At 55.4% G+C, this 13,662-nt stretch overlaps 1 protein-coding gene across 1 annotated transcript; it reads left to right on the top strand.

Annotated features, from left to right (window-relative positions):
- The first annotated feature begins 679 nt into the window (after positions 1-679).
- Positions 680-12,587, top strand: TBC1D22B (TBC1 domain family member 22B). The gene is made up of 13 exons (XM_053997948.1): positions 680-795; positions 4,512-4,568; positions 5,516-5,832; positions 6,647-6,826; positions 7,314-7,384; positions 7,786-7,914; positions 8,302-8,367; positions 9,243-9,357; positions 9,802-9,908; positions 10,269-10,344; positions 10,626-10,753; positions 10,987-11,082; positions 11,536-12,587. Exons 1-13 carry the CDS (start codon positions 740-742, stop codon positions 11,662-11,664), a joined length of 1,527 nt encoding a protein of 508 aa, XP_053853923.1. The 5' UTR covers positions 680-739; the 3' UTR covers positions 11,665-12,587.
- Positions 12,588-13,662: the final 1,075 nt, after the last annotated feature.

Below are 13,662 nucleotides of genomic sequence, written 5' to 3'. Positions count from 1 at the left end.
AATATTTGCATAATTAGTCATTAATAATTATTCTTCAGTGCTCCATATGGGAGTAAGTGGGGTGGAGAATAATAGTAATAATATGAGAGGTGTTACTCCAATCTGGAGCACTATTTATGGGCTTTATGCACTATAAATAAAAAGAAGACAAATAATAGCGTCTGGTGCAGAAAATGCCACGCTGCCTGGAGGCAATTTTTAATTTATTTCATTTATTTAATTCTAAAAGGCTGAACAGAAACAGTTCCTGTGTCGGACCGAAGCAGCCACTTCACCGGACCTCAAACGCCACACGACAGGCGGGCGGGACGCAGGGCGGGGATGAAACCGCGCCGCGAATTCCCTGGAATGGCAGAAATCCCAAAAACCCAGAAAATGTCATTCACCTCCCCCCCCCCCGCAGGAGCCGGGTGGTGCCGCCCCGCGTCCCCCCCCGCGCCCCACATGGTATCACCCGCCCCTCCAGCGTAGCCGGCCCCGCCCCCCGCGCTCGCGTCACGGCCGTGCTCGCCTGCGATTGGTGGATCCGCGACGCCTCGCGCGCAGCGGCCAATGGCGGCGCCGGGCCCGCCCGGAGCCAAGATGGCGGCGCCGCGGGCTGCGGGCGGGCGGGCCTGAGGCGGCTGCGGGGGCCGCGCCTTGCTCCGCGCCCCGCGCCGCGCCGGGGGCCGGCCGGCCGGGGGTCCCCGCTCCCCGCTCGCGGGCTGGCCGGCCCGCCGGGCCCGCCCCGCCCTCCGCCATGGCGGCCGAGAGCGGCAGGCAGTTCTGGAAGCGGAGCGCCAAGCTGCCGGGCAGGTGAGCACCGGGAAGGGGTGCGAGGGCCGCGCCCCCCCGCGCTCCGGCTGGGGAAGGGGCCGTCACCCAGCCTGGTTCGGGGGCTGAGGGTAGCCCTGTAAGGTCGGGGATGCCAGCAGGATCCGTCCCGGCTGCGGGGCTGAGGAGCTGGTTGGGGGCCCCGGGGTTCCTCCCTGGAACAAGGGGGATGCCAGGGCCACCCCAGGCTGTGGGACGGGAATTTTGCTGCTGGAAGGTTTAATGGATAGGGGACAGGGGTAGGGTCGGAGCTGCTCCCTCATCTGTAGGACGAGGCAGGCGGTGTGGGGGCCGCGGGGACCCCCGTGTGCCCCCCGTGGGAAGCAGGATGGAGGGATCAGGGTGCCTTGGAGGCCTCTTTGGGGTAGGCTCAGCGCCAGGGCTTTACCATCCTCTTTTCCACAGACACTGAAGAAAACTCCTCCTTCCCGAAGTCCTTAGAGGTGTCGCCTTGGGTGGCAGCAGCTGTGTCCCAAAGGGGTGTCCCTGGAGCCCCCCATTGCCCTCTGCTGTGTGGGATGTCGCTCCTGGTCCCGCTCTGCTCAAGGGGAAGGACTGTGGGGGCTCTGCTTGTTCCTGCCCTGCCTCGGTTCCTCTGGCTGTGACGCCCTGGTTCCTCTCAAGGCACCGCTCAGGGGTGGCAGAAACAAGTGGAATGAGTGACTGACATGGTACTTAGGAAGAAGAGGCTGGTGCTGATGGAGAGGCTCCCTACAACACCTTGGGAGCAAGGCTGACATGGAAAGAGGGCATCAGCCTCTCTGGGGGCTTCTCAAGTGCTTTTCCTGCCTGGTGCTCCTCACTTTTGCTCTCATTTGCCTTATCTGAACCCTGCCCTTCGCCTCCTGGGGCATGGGTGCACTCTGAAATACTTAGTTGGTTTTAAGTCCTGCTGGGCCAGTTAAATATCTCTTTCTGAAGTGCTTTCACTCATCTGCTTGTCACTGTGCAGCTCCTTCAGGCTGGCTGGACAATCCATGTCTGTGGGAAGCAGAGGGAGAGCAAGGAGCTCTCTGTTCCTCCTCTGCTGCCCCTGTGGGAGGAGGATCCTGTGCTTTCCCCGGGTTATTTCCCAACTGCTCCTGCCTCTTTCCCGAAGCTGTCAGCCGTGCTGTCAGCAGGGGGTTGTGGACAGCACCTCTCTTCTCCTTTTGGTGACTCCTGAGCTTTTCCTTGGAAACTCAAACCAGGTGAACCGGTCTGGCCGGCAGCCGGGCCTGCCCGGGAAGGTTTTGGCAGTGCTCTCTCCTTCTCCTGCCTGCTTGGCAGGAATCCTGCATCCAGGAGCCTTGCTGCCTCCTGTGTGCTCCTTGTTTCCAGGGACAGTCACCAGCAGGTCCCCAGCAGCCTGACTCCGAGGGTGGAGGTGGTCACTGGACATCCACCTCCCTTTCTTCTTTTTTGTCTGAGCTTTGAGAGACCCTCCTGTACAGATTCTTGGCTCTCTCCTTTCTTTCCCCTGACAATCTGGCAGAGGGAGGCTTTGTAGGGACTTGGATACTGTGTTAGCTTCCTTTTCCATGACACTCTGTGTGTTTGGTCACTTAGTTGTATTAGCTTTTATTTGCTGATAAAGTTTATCAGCTTTTGGTCCCTGTAGATTTAGGGTGGATTTTAGGTGTAAGTTTAGAACTGGTAAATGCAGTTTTGTTTTTCCAGTGCTGTCTTGTGTTTTTTTTGCACTGGGAATTCTCTGCCTGGTAATTTTCTAGGGATGTGTTGGCTGAGTGCTCTGGCCTGTTGTGATGTGTTGTCTATTCCCTGCTCTTTAGAGAGATGGGCAGCCAGGGTCTGCTGGGGTTATTTAAATGCTGTTTTAAAAGGGGAGAAACAGCCTGCTGGAAGTCAATGTGTTGTGTGTCCCGAGGGGCAGTGGTGTTTCATGGCTGTGCTCTGCTGCAGTGTCAATAACCCACACCCTGTGATGATCCTGGGAGGTGTCACACAGGGAGCACAGCCACTGTACCTCACACCATTGGTCACCCCTTGTACCCTACACTGAACATCCTGGGACAGGAAATGCCTGGCCCAAAGAGTTTAAACTGGGACAGAACAGGGGACTCGTCCAGTCAGGCTGGGAGCACAGCTTAGATCAGCTTGAGATTCTTGTTGGGAGTGTCTGGCTTGGAAGGCTTCAAAAAGAGCTGTGTGCAGGTGGGACCCTCTTGTATCCAACATTGACTCAGAAGCCCAGGAAAGGGTTTCCTCCCCCAGCACTGGCTGCCACATCCCCTCCTTCATGGGTCTTGTGAAGTCCAGGCCAATCAAAGCAGTTCTCCTCTGGCAGCCTGTGGGTCCCTGACAGGGAGGAGGAACCTTGGCTGGATATCCTGGGACAGTGTGAGTTTGGTACTGGGCATGGGAGAGGCTCTGCTGGCTCCTGTGCTGCAGGGAGCTGCCACACATCACTGGGAAGCAATGCTGCTCTGGAGGGCTCGTTCTTCTTACTCCTCATCATCTCTTTGCTATGTCCACCCGTGGAGGTGCCTCTGCTTAATTGCAGTCCTGACTTCCAGGTGCTCATTAGTCATCACACTCTGTCCTAGGCTTAATCCTCGATGCATAAACTCCCTGAGGACTTCCAGCCACGAGGGACAACCACTGCAGTGGTGAGCCCACCCCTGGCTGGGCTGCTCCACCAGGATCTCTCTGTGCTGTGGTTGTTTCCAGCCTCTTCCCTGGCTCTCTGCATCTCTCCCCTGCCAGCTGGACCTGTTGCTTTTGCATCCTCAGCTTGTTCCCAGCTGCACCAGGCTGCCATGCCTCTCCTCTGTGGCTGGGCTCTGCTGATTTTACTGCTGGGCACCATCTGCAGCTCCTAGAAACCAGGCCAGCTCTATTGACCCAAGAGAAGCTTGTTCCTTGTGTGCCAGCTCTGAAAGGGCCTTTGTGTGTGCCATGGCATTGCAGGACTTGTTTTCCAGAGGTTGTTTTCCAGGGTGGGGTGGCTGTGAATAGTTCCTCCAATGCAGGTGATAACTCAGGATCCCTGTCTCACCTCCAGAGTCTGTAATAGCAGTGATGAGCTTTTTTTTTAGTGGCTCCTCTCTGAGGTGATGCTCCCCTTGTAGGGCCTGGAGCCCTCAGGCTCCTTGTCCCATGAGTCCCAAGAAGCAGGGACCCAGGTGTGGTGACTCATTTCAGGCCACATAGGAAGTAGTTGATTAAACTGGGATTTGGACCCGAGTCAAACCACGTACTGTACCAGGAATTCCTTCTCCGTGGCATTGGCTGTGATCCTGAGAGCCAGCATGGGCTTCAAGCCCTCAAGTACATTTATGGAGGAGCCCAAATGTCACTGCTGGAGTCCTTCCCTGTCCCACGGGGCCTGGGAGGGTGAGTTCCCCAAATTGGAAAAGAGAACAATGTCAGTGTATGCAGCAGGTAGACTGAGACACGTGGTCACATGGAGTGAGCTGGTGGTGCAGGAAAGAGCAGATCTCAAATCCCAGCTCAGGCTGGACTGGGCCTAAGAGTTTAAACAAGGCTTCTCTTTGCTAGTGCAAAGAACAAATCTTCAACTGCATGTGGCACTTTGGATCTAAGGCCTGTAAGTTAGAAGGTTTGTGAAGCTGCTTTTGGGCTTTTATTCAGTTCCCGATAGCAGGCAAAGAAGCATGACCCCACTTTAGGCTGTGATTATTTGTAGGACCTCTTTTTACAGCATCTTGGATTTTTTTCTTTTCCCCTTCCTGCAGCATTCAGCCTGTCTATGGAGCACAGCATCCTCCACTGGATTCCCGGCTCACCAAAAAGTAAGTGTTAAAAAAGTAAGTGTTTGTCTCCTGGAGATGCAGCCACAAGGCCTGGCAGTTCTGCAGTAGGTGGAGGTCTCCAGCATCCCTGGCACTGTGATATTGCAACAGAGAAGGACAGCAGTGCAAGGGGTGTGGTGCTGCCTTGAGCTCTGCAAAAGCTTGCAGGGAGAGATTATCTGCTGGTGCCCTTTATGGCCAGAAATCCATACAGCAACACCCACATCAAAGGAAACAGACCTCTTTTTTTTAAGCAGTGTCAGATCCTTCTGCTCCTCTGTGGAGCTGGAGGAATTTAAAGAAAGGGAAGTAAAACTGCCCAGCAGCTACAAGGCTGGAGAGCTGCTGCAGCCTTCCCAGCAGGAAAAGGCAGAATTCCTGGTCTGAACTGCCTCCTTGTCCCTGTCTCATGCTGCGTAGTGGTGAGAGTTCCCTGCTTCAGGTGGTGGACTTTGGCTCCTGTAGCTAAAGAGTAAATTCCTTCTGTGCCTGGGGAAAGACCCAGGCTGGCCTGGCTGCTGGGAACAACTGCAGCTGTTTTGGGAGTGTCCATGGAAGGAGACCTGCTGTGTCTGCCCTCTGACGTGCCTCTCTCCAGGTTGCAAGGCCTTTTTTTGGGTGTTAATCTACCTGTTTTGTGTAGGGTGGGGGAAGGCAGAGCTGGAGGAATTGCACGTGTCTCCCATTTGCCCTTCAGAGCCAGGAAGGCTGGCACCTCTCCAGCTGTGTGCTGCCACTGTGGCCTCTGAGACTGCTGTCACAGCAGCCTGTGACAGCCACTCCTGACAGTGGGCAGCCCAGAGAGACTGAACATATTCCTTAGGTCTGGGAGGAGGAGCAGGGAAACTGGAAAAAGGGATTGGCTGACTGGAGTGAGGGCGTGGGGAAAGGAAAGAAAGTGAACTCATCCAACAGCAGGGCTCTGATCCTGTTCCTCTGGCTCACAGCTTCATCAAGGACCGCTCCAAGGCCAGTGGGCTGCCCATGAAAAGCAAGAAGGCCTCCAGCTTCCACGAGTTTGCCCGCAGTACCAGCGACGCCTGGGACATCGGGGATGATGAAGACGAGGACTTCTCCTCCTCCTCCTCGTCCTCTTTGCAAACTCTGAACTCTAAAGTGGCCAAGGCCACGGCAGCGCAGGTTCTGGAGAACCACAGCAAGCTGCGGGTGAAGCCCGAGCGGTGCCAGCCTGCCCTCGGGGACCTGCCCACCAACTGCAAGGTCATCAAGTCCAGCAGCGAGGCCCAGCTCTCCAGGACCTCTGGTAAGAGCCATCTTCAGGAGCAGCCTCCTGCTCCAGTGCTCTCTTACTTGGCCACTGAACTCAACTGCTTGTTGCTACTCCCAGTATGGGCAAGAGGCTGTGACACAGCCCGTAAGCACAACAGGCTTTTTCTTCCTTTTAGTGTCCTGTACTCCAAGGAGCCATTTTCAGAGGTCTGGCTTTAATGCTTGTGTCCTCAGTTGCTCAATAGCCTGCATTACAGGCATGTCTGCCCCAGAGTATTCCATGTTCTGGGTGCTGTGTCAGTTTTGAGATCTGTTAAGTTCTCGCTGAGACTTGCTCACTGTCTGCTTCCACGGTGGTTTGGTGTGCTGCTCTTAGCAAAGGTCTGGGTGAGGTCACGTTGACACAGCTTGGGCAGGGAATTGGGCAGCAGCACCCCCTGTTCACTGCCTTGTCTGCCTGTGCAGTGAGAGTACCTCAGGAGATGGCACTGGCAGCCCATCAGCTCCTGCTTGATTGATGCTCGGATCTGCAGAGCAGAGCAGATCTGAACGTCAGTTCTGCCTTGTCTCCTGTGTCCTGCCCATGTGTGGAGGGAAGTCTGATCCACTTGCAGTCAGGTGTTTGGATGCAGGAGGAAGGAGAGGAGGCAGAAATGGGGGGAAGTGGTGGAAGAGGCACCAGATGCCTGTGAGATGCCTGTGAACTGCTGATCCATTGGAGTGGGCCAGTGGTGCTGAGGAACAGAAGGGTGAAATCTGCAGTGTCTGACAGTGGCTGTGGGAGTGAGGTGGGGTTGGAGAGGTGGAACCTCCATCCCCAGCTCAGTGCAGCCTCTGCTCCTTGCTAGAGGAGGCCTGTGTGCGGAGCCCCCTGCAGAAGCAGCAGTCCCTCCCCCTCCGGCCTGTCATTCCCCTCGTGGCTCGAATCTCTGACCAAAACGCCTCCGGGGCTCCCCCCATGACCGTGCGGGAGAAAACGCGCCTGGAGAAGTTCCGGCAGCTCCTTTCCAGCCGCAACACCGACCTGGGTGAGTGGGGCACAATGAGGGTGGGCAGGGGAGGGCAGAAGGAGCCTGCTGCCTGCATCAGGTCTGCTTCGGGGTGGAAAAAATCACTGCCTGCAGTTGTACCAGATGGGTGTTTGCAGGAATCGCCCTGTTGGCAGATGGTGATGTCCTCCAGCCCCTCCCTGTCTGTCCCTAATCGTTCTCCATCTTGCACATGATGTCTCTGCATGGAGATGGGATGGTTGGGGGCTGTCTCTGCATGAGAACTGAGGTGCTGGCACACTGGTGACCCTGCAGCTCCCTGTTCTGTGCCCGAGCTGGGCTGAAATCATCTCTACTCTGCTTGCAGCAGACCCACATCCCCAGGCATTGCTAGTGTGGGAGCCTTCCTGGAGGCTCATTGTCTCCAGAGCCTGCAGGAGCAGACTGGGCTTTCCTCTCCTTCTAGGTGTAGTGGTGCCTGGACGTGCCTAGGATCTAATCCATTGCCACCACTGTCCGTTTGCAGATGAGCTGAGAAAATGCAGCTGGCCTGGTGTGCCCCGAGAGGTCCGGCCTGTGACGTGGAGACTGCTGTCAGTAAGTACTGGGAGCTGTGACACCGGAGTCTGGGAGGACTGTGCCACCCCAGGGACAGTGCTCCTGCACCTCCCTGTGTCCCATAGCCAGCTTTGCTTGTGTGTTCCCAGTGCCCAGCCTCCAGGTGAGCTGTAGGGTTTTTTGATCAGGGAGTGCCACTGCTGCATCCTCTTGGAGCTCAAAGCCCAGACTGGTGTGGGCACTGGGTGGTTCACTCTCTTTTGAGGAACTGAATCTGATGAAGTTGGATTACTCCAAGCTCGGGGGCTAGGAAGTCCAAATTCCATGAAAGCTCTTTCCCCAGCTCCTGAGTTGTGTGCCTGATGTTTGTGCACAGCTGGCAGGATTTCAGGGCTGGTGAGGAGGGAGGGTCTGCCCTGAGCTGAGCTCTCCCAACGCAGGGCTACCTCCCCGCCAACTCGGAGCGCCGCAAGCTGACCCTGCAGCGGAAAAGGGAGGAGTACTTCGGCTTCATCCAGCAGTACTACGACTCCCGGAACGAGGAGCACCACCAGGACACCTACAGACAGGTAGGAACCCTCCTCCTGCCTTTCTGCTTTGGGTATAGCCCTCTCCTCTCTCCTGCTGCTGCTTGTCCCCATGGGTGGGGTCATGCCAAGACTTGCTGTAGCTAGGAGGAGTCTTCTCTTTGGGGAAAAGGCACCTTGGTTCTGTCCTTGTTAGTTTAAGCTTTTCCTAAATTGATCTAATTTAGGAAAATTTCAGCTCTGAACTACCTGCCTGCACATGAGCAGAGCAGACTGCAGATGATTTTCTCAGTACAGCTGTCATCTGTAGCCCTCACTGTGCTTGTCAGCTCTTGCCTGGGGGAACACTCATGGTGGATTCCCCTCTGTTAGCCTGTGACAAGTCACAGGAAAGCACAGCTGGTGTGTGTAACCCACCTTCTTTTCCAGATCCACATTGACATTCCAAGGACCAACCCACTCATTCCCCTCTTCCAGCAGCCACTCGTCCAGGAGGTAAGGGGGGTGAAGCTCCTGCCCTGCATTTGCCATGGGATGTGTGTGTGGAGTGAGGCCAGCACTGCTCCTAGGGAGTTAACTTTGTGGGGAAACTTCCCTGCCTGACAGCTCCTGATGCGAATACCTCCTGCAACTGTCTGGTCTTGTCCCACGTTTCTGAAAGCCATCAACCTTGGAGCTTGGGGGTTATGAGATGATCTCTGCTTTGGTGAGGTGTAGCCAAGAGCTGGTAAAAAACCTGAAGCTTTTGAGACAAATTGAAGACATTTGAACCAGAACACAGGATAGTTCTGTTTTGCTTCAAAACCTCTTTTATGGGAGCAACCCGGGCAGGGATGGGTTCAAGAGGTGGCCGGGAGGCGTGGGCAGCTGTCCTCTCTGGAAAGGAGCTCAGTGTGTGTATGTGGTGTGTCAGAGCATGGTGTCAGGGGGTTGGGGCAGTCTGGGAATGTTGGTGGCTGTGAGGGAGGCTGCCCTGTTGGGAAGTATCCTGATCTGTGCTGTTTTTCTGGAAGTACTGTGCTGATACCTCATCTTCCCACCTGATGTTCAGCCACGGAGGCTGCTCTGCCCTGTCCTGTGGATATTAAGCTGTCTGGGTCTTGAAAAGTTGGGTCTGCATTTCTTCAGGCAGAGGTTTTGATGAGGAGCCTGGACTGTCTTGTCTGAAGAGTGGGCTGGCCTGCATGTGGGATCTGTGGATGGCACAGGAGTCTCTCCTAGGACTTTTATGCTTCTAACATTACCTTACTGCTACAGAAAAGCCTGTCAGTGCATGGTCTGCACTCCCTGAGCTTAGCAGTTATGCTTTTCTGCCTTCCCTTTGTGCATGGCTAATGCAGGTACCTGCTTTTTCCCTGGTTCTTCTCTAGATTTTTGAGAGAATCCTGTTTATCTGGGCCATTCGCCACCCAGCCAGCGGCTATGTGCAGGGCATCAATGACCTGGTCACCCCGTTCTTTGTTGTGTTCCTCTCTGAGCATGTTGGTAAGTGACACTTGCTGCTCTAAGCACTCCTGACTGTGGGGTTTGAAGTGGTGTGAAATGCTGGCATGAGGAAAACTTGCTCTGCTGTGCTCTTCCTTCAGAGTGCCTGGGCCAGGCTGGAGTTGTATTTTGGCCTCTTGCTGTATCTCTGCTCCCTGGTTGCTTGCCAGGATTTCTGAACCTGTGAAATTGGAAATGGGCCAGCTTAGCCCTGTTATTTGATCTGATTTAGTGGCGTGACAGCAGCGTGGTGGGTGCTCTCTTCCCAAGGAGAAAAGGGAGGGAACTGCTGGGTCAGTCAAGCCAGGAGGGCCAGACCTGTGTCTCATGACTTGGAGAGTGTTGTGGTGCCTCCTGCAAAGCTTTGGCCTGATAAAGCCCCTGGGATTGTCCCATGTCCCTGGTGTCCTCCATCTCCCTGATGCTCTTCTCTCTCTTTTGCAGAGGAGGATGTGGAAAACTTTGATGTGACAAACCTGTCCCAGGATGTTTTACGGAGCATTGAAGCCGACAGCTTTTGGTGCATGAGCAAGCTGCTGGATGGGATACAGGTGAGCCTCTGGGGCCACAGGAATTCCTTTGCCCTCGCTGGGGTGCCAGTGTGGTTGTCTCCTCTCCCTGTGGGTGAGTATTTTGCATGTTCCAGAATTAGGGAGGTTTTGCCACTTTGGTGACTTTAGTTTCTTCACTAAATCTGTTAATCTGTGAAATCCTGGGGAGATGGGTGCTGTGGCTGTCCTGAGGCCCCGTCCTGGCCAGGGAACTCACAGCAGGCACAGTCCTGGTGCTCATGAGCCCTGTCTCCCTGGCTCACAATAATCTCACCCCTACTGTCCAGCTGCTGATCCGGGTTTGATCATTTCTAGCTGTAGTTCAAGCTGCTGCTTCTGACTCAGGACCTCTCCCCACAGGACAATTACACCTTTGCACAGCCAGGGATCCAGAAGAAAGTGAAAGCCCTGGAGGAGCTGGTCAGCCGGATCGATGGTAGGTGACACGGGAGTCTGGTCAGGTTTGTCACAGCAGAGGGAGGCCTCCTTTGGGAGAACTCTCAGGGCAGGGGTGGACACTTCTTACAACACTCATGGAAGCAGAGCAGGGCAGGGTCAGCCAGAAACCCCCTGGTGACAGCACAGGGTGAGGAGAGAAGGAATTTGGGAGAAAAAGGTCTCAGCCTGAAAGTGTGTGAGAGCCACTGTGCTGTGAGCAGCGTGCAGGAGCTGGGGCACTGTGAGCCCCAGGTGTGTAAGTGAAATGTGCTGTTTCAGAGCAGGTACATAATCACTTTAGGAAGTACGAGGTCGAGTACCTGCAGTTTGCCTTTCGCTGGATGAACAACCTGCTCATGAGGGAGCTGCCCCTCCGCTGCACCATCCGCCTCTGGGACACCTACCAGGTATGCAGGCTCCCCTGACCTCCCTGCTTGGCTTCTCACTGTCACTTGTGTCCCTGTCCCCACGGGGACAGAGGTGTCCTGGCACCAGCTGGGGTGCTGAGGGAAACAAAGCAGTGTGGCCCCAGGATGTTAACAGCCAGCTGGGTGATGGGTGGCTCAGCAGGACACCTGTGTCTGGGGGGTCGTTCTCCAGCTGAGCTGCAGGGGTTCACCCAGAGTTTTGCTGTCCACAGTCAGAGCCAGAAGGATTCTCCCATTTCCACCTGTACGTCTGTGCTGCCTTCCTGATCAAGTGGCGGAAGGAGATCCTGGATGAGGAAGACTTCCAAGTAAGACCCTGAGGTTGGGGGTGATTCCCTGGGGAAGTAGAGGGGAGGGAATTGCTCTGGTTGGGAGCCCAGTGTGGACATAGACAGCTGTCAGAGCTGGCTCCAAGATCATCTGGGCTCAGATGAGTAACTTGAGCCTTGGGGATAAGGACAGAGAATGGAGCTGTTGGAGGGTTCAAACATCCCATTCCAGCTGTGATCAGAGTGTTTGCCCTCCTGTGCCCAGCTGTAACCCTGTAACAGCACCCTTATTCCAAGGGCCTTAGGGTGCTTCACTGGTTCACATCTAGACCCAAGCACATCTTGATGTTGTCCCTGAGCCTTTCAAACCTGCAAGTGTGGCGAGCAAAAGTTACTGAGCGCTGCTGCCACCGCTCAGGCCAGCCCCAAGCCTGCACTGGATCCGTGCTCTGCCTTCAGCCTCTCCAGACTAAACATCTTCCCCTCTTCCAGGGCCTTTTGATGTTGCTACAAAACCTGCCCACGATACACTGGGGTAATGAAGAGATTGGGCTGCTGCTGGCTGAAGCCTACAGACTCAAGTACATGTTTGCAGATGCCCCCAACCATTACCGCCGATAGGTGCCCAGACTGGCTCCTCTCTCCCGTGCCCGCCCCTTGTCCTGGCCCGATCTGATCACTGTGGCATTTTTGTCATCCCAAATCCTCGGACACTCCAGCCAGCAGCTGCTCTTTGCTGTACAAAGCTCACCTGAACTCTTGTCTTAACTCTGAACGTGTGCCTGTCTGCCACTCCATGCGCCTGGATGTGCCATTTTGACGACTCTCAGTATTTCACTCCGTGCTGGTGGCTCACGCCAGGAAGGGAGGCTTCAAGGGGCTGAGAGAGAACATGGGGGGAAGCTTTACAGATAAACTGAGCCAGAGACGAAGCCCTCCTGTCCTCTCCACTCCCTGTGCTGGGCTTGTCTGGCTGGGACCACTTCAGCTTTGCTGCCTCCCGCTGGCCTGCACCACGTGCGCTGCCCCACCTGCTCCCTCCTCTCTTCTGACACCGTTTGCGCCAAGTCCCAGATGAAAATGCCTTATCAGAGACCTGCCTGGCCGCAGAATCCTTCCCCACGAGGGTGGCAGGGCAAGAAGTTTCTCTCAGGGCCTACCTTCGCTCCAGGAGGGTCCAGAGACCCCCCCAAGCACTTTGTGGGTTCACAAGAGAGTCCCTCGTGCCTGCCCTCCCTCCTTCTCTCCATCCTCTTCGCCTACCTCTCCCCCAGGGCAGCAGGGCAGGCACGACGGGGGCCACAACCACTCCATCCACACACAGCTGGAATGATGCGTGCCAGCCTGGTGGAACTTTTGGTGACTGATGTTCTGTGGGTACAGCCCCATCCAGAGTGTGAGGAAGGCACGGAGGGGGTGCTGGTAGGGGAGCAACATCTCTCAAAAACCTCCTGACAACGTCCCCACTCCTCCGAGGCGTTCTGTGTATATTGTGTTCTTGTGTATATGGGTCAAAGATGTACAATATATGTCTTCTCTTTGTAGCAGATTTTATATTTATAACATGAACCCCTTGTTCTCCCCATCCTCTCCATGCCTGAGAAGGATGCCTGGCTGTGGTGTTGTAGGGTTTTGAACCCCTCTGGAGTGTGGGGGGGGGGGTTGTTCCAGAGCTGCAGGTTTCTGCCCTGACGTGTTCTTGCAGTGCTGGCTCTGCCCGAGGTGTGACAGAAACACCTCTCAGGGTTTGGGCAGTGGAGGAGGTGGGAGCTCTCAGCAGAAGCAAGGCAGAGTCTGCTGGAGACACAGGGGCTGCAGTGCTGGCAGTGCCCCCGGGCCCTGCAGGGCTGCACCCCAGGCAGGAGCAGCCCTGGATGCAGCAGTGGCTGTCCCCAGCAGCAGAGGCAGCTCTTGCTGTCCCCCACAGTGTCCCTGTGGGCTGGCCCTGCTCTGGGTGCTGGTAACTCCAGCAGCTGGGGATGTTTCTGGGACCATCCCCTTCCGTGCTGTGCCAGGGGCTGGATCTGGGAGGGCCTCAGGGGGTGGATCTGGGCCACCCTGGGCTTCTCCCAGCACTTCTGCTGGGCCACCAGGGCTTTCCTGGCAGCGGTGGAGGCTCCCAGGCCTCCACGTTCCCTTTCTGTTCCCAGGGGAGAAAGCAGCAGGCAGTGAGGCCCGGGCCAAGCATGTGACAGGCAGAACCTTGTTGCCAATAAAACTCCAAACAGTATCTCAAGAAATCACTTTCCTAAGGTGGACTTATTTTTCTCAGGCATTTGGACTTAGTTTGTGTGTGCCTTTTGTTGTTTTTCTCTGAGAAAACAGAGTGGGCCTCAGTTTAACATCAATTAAAAAAAGAAAGAATTAAAAAAAAAAACTCCAAATAAACAAAAAAAAAACCCTACAAACAAACAAAACCAGCACAAGGTGGGACCTCTCCATGCAGCACCCAATGGTGTCACCCACTGCACAGGGGACACAGGACAGAACAAGAAACCCCTCCCTGTGTCACCTCCCTGTCATTGCTCTGCCCACCTGCACCTGGGACCACTGGGATAATTCAAAGCCATCACGGTAAGTTCTGGACTTCAGGACAACGTTAGCAAGGAAGAAATCTTT

The sequence above is a fragment of the Vidua macroura genome, chromosome 24 (assembly GCF_024509145.1).
Source record: "Vidua macroura isolate BioBank_ID:100142 chromosome 24, ASM2450914v1, whole genome shotgun sequence".
NCBI lineage: Eukaryota > Metazoa > Chordata > Aves > Passeriformes > Viduidae > Vidua > Vidua macroura.
Note: the sequence above shows the minus strand (reverse complement) of the source record. Positions and strands in the feature narration are given on the sequence as shown.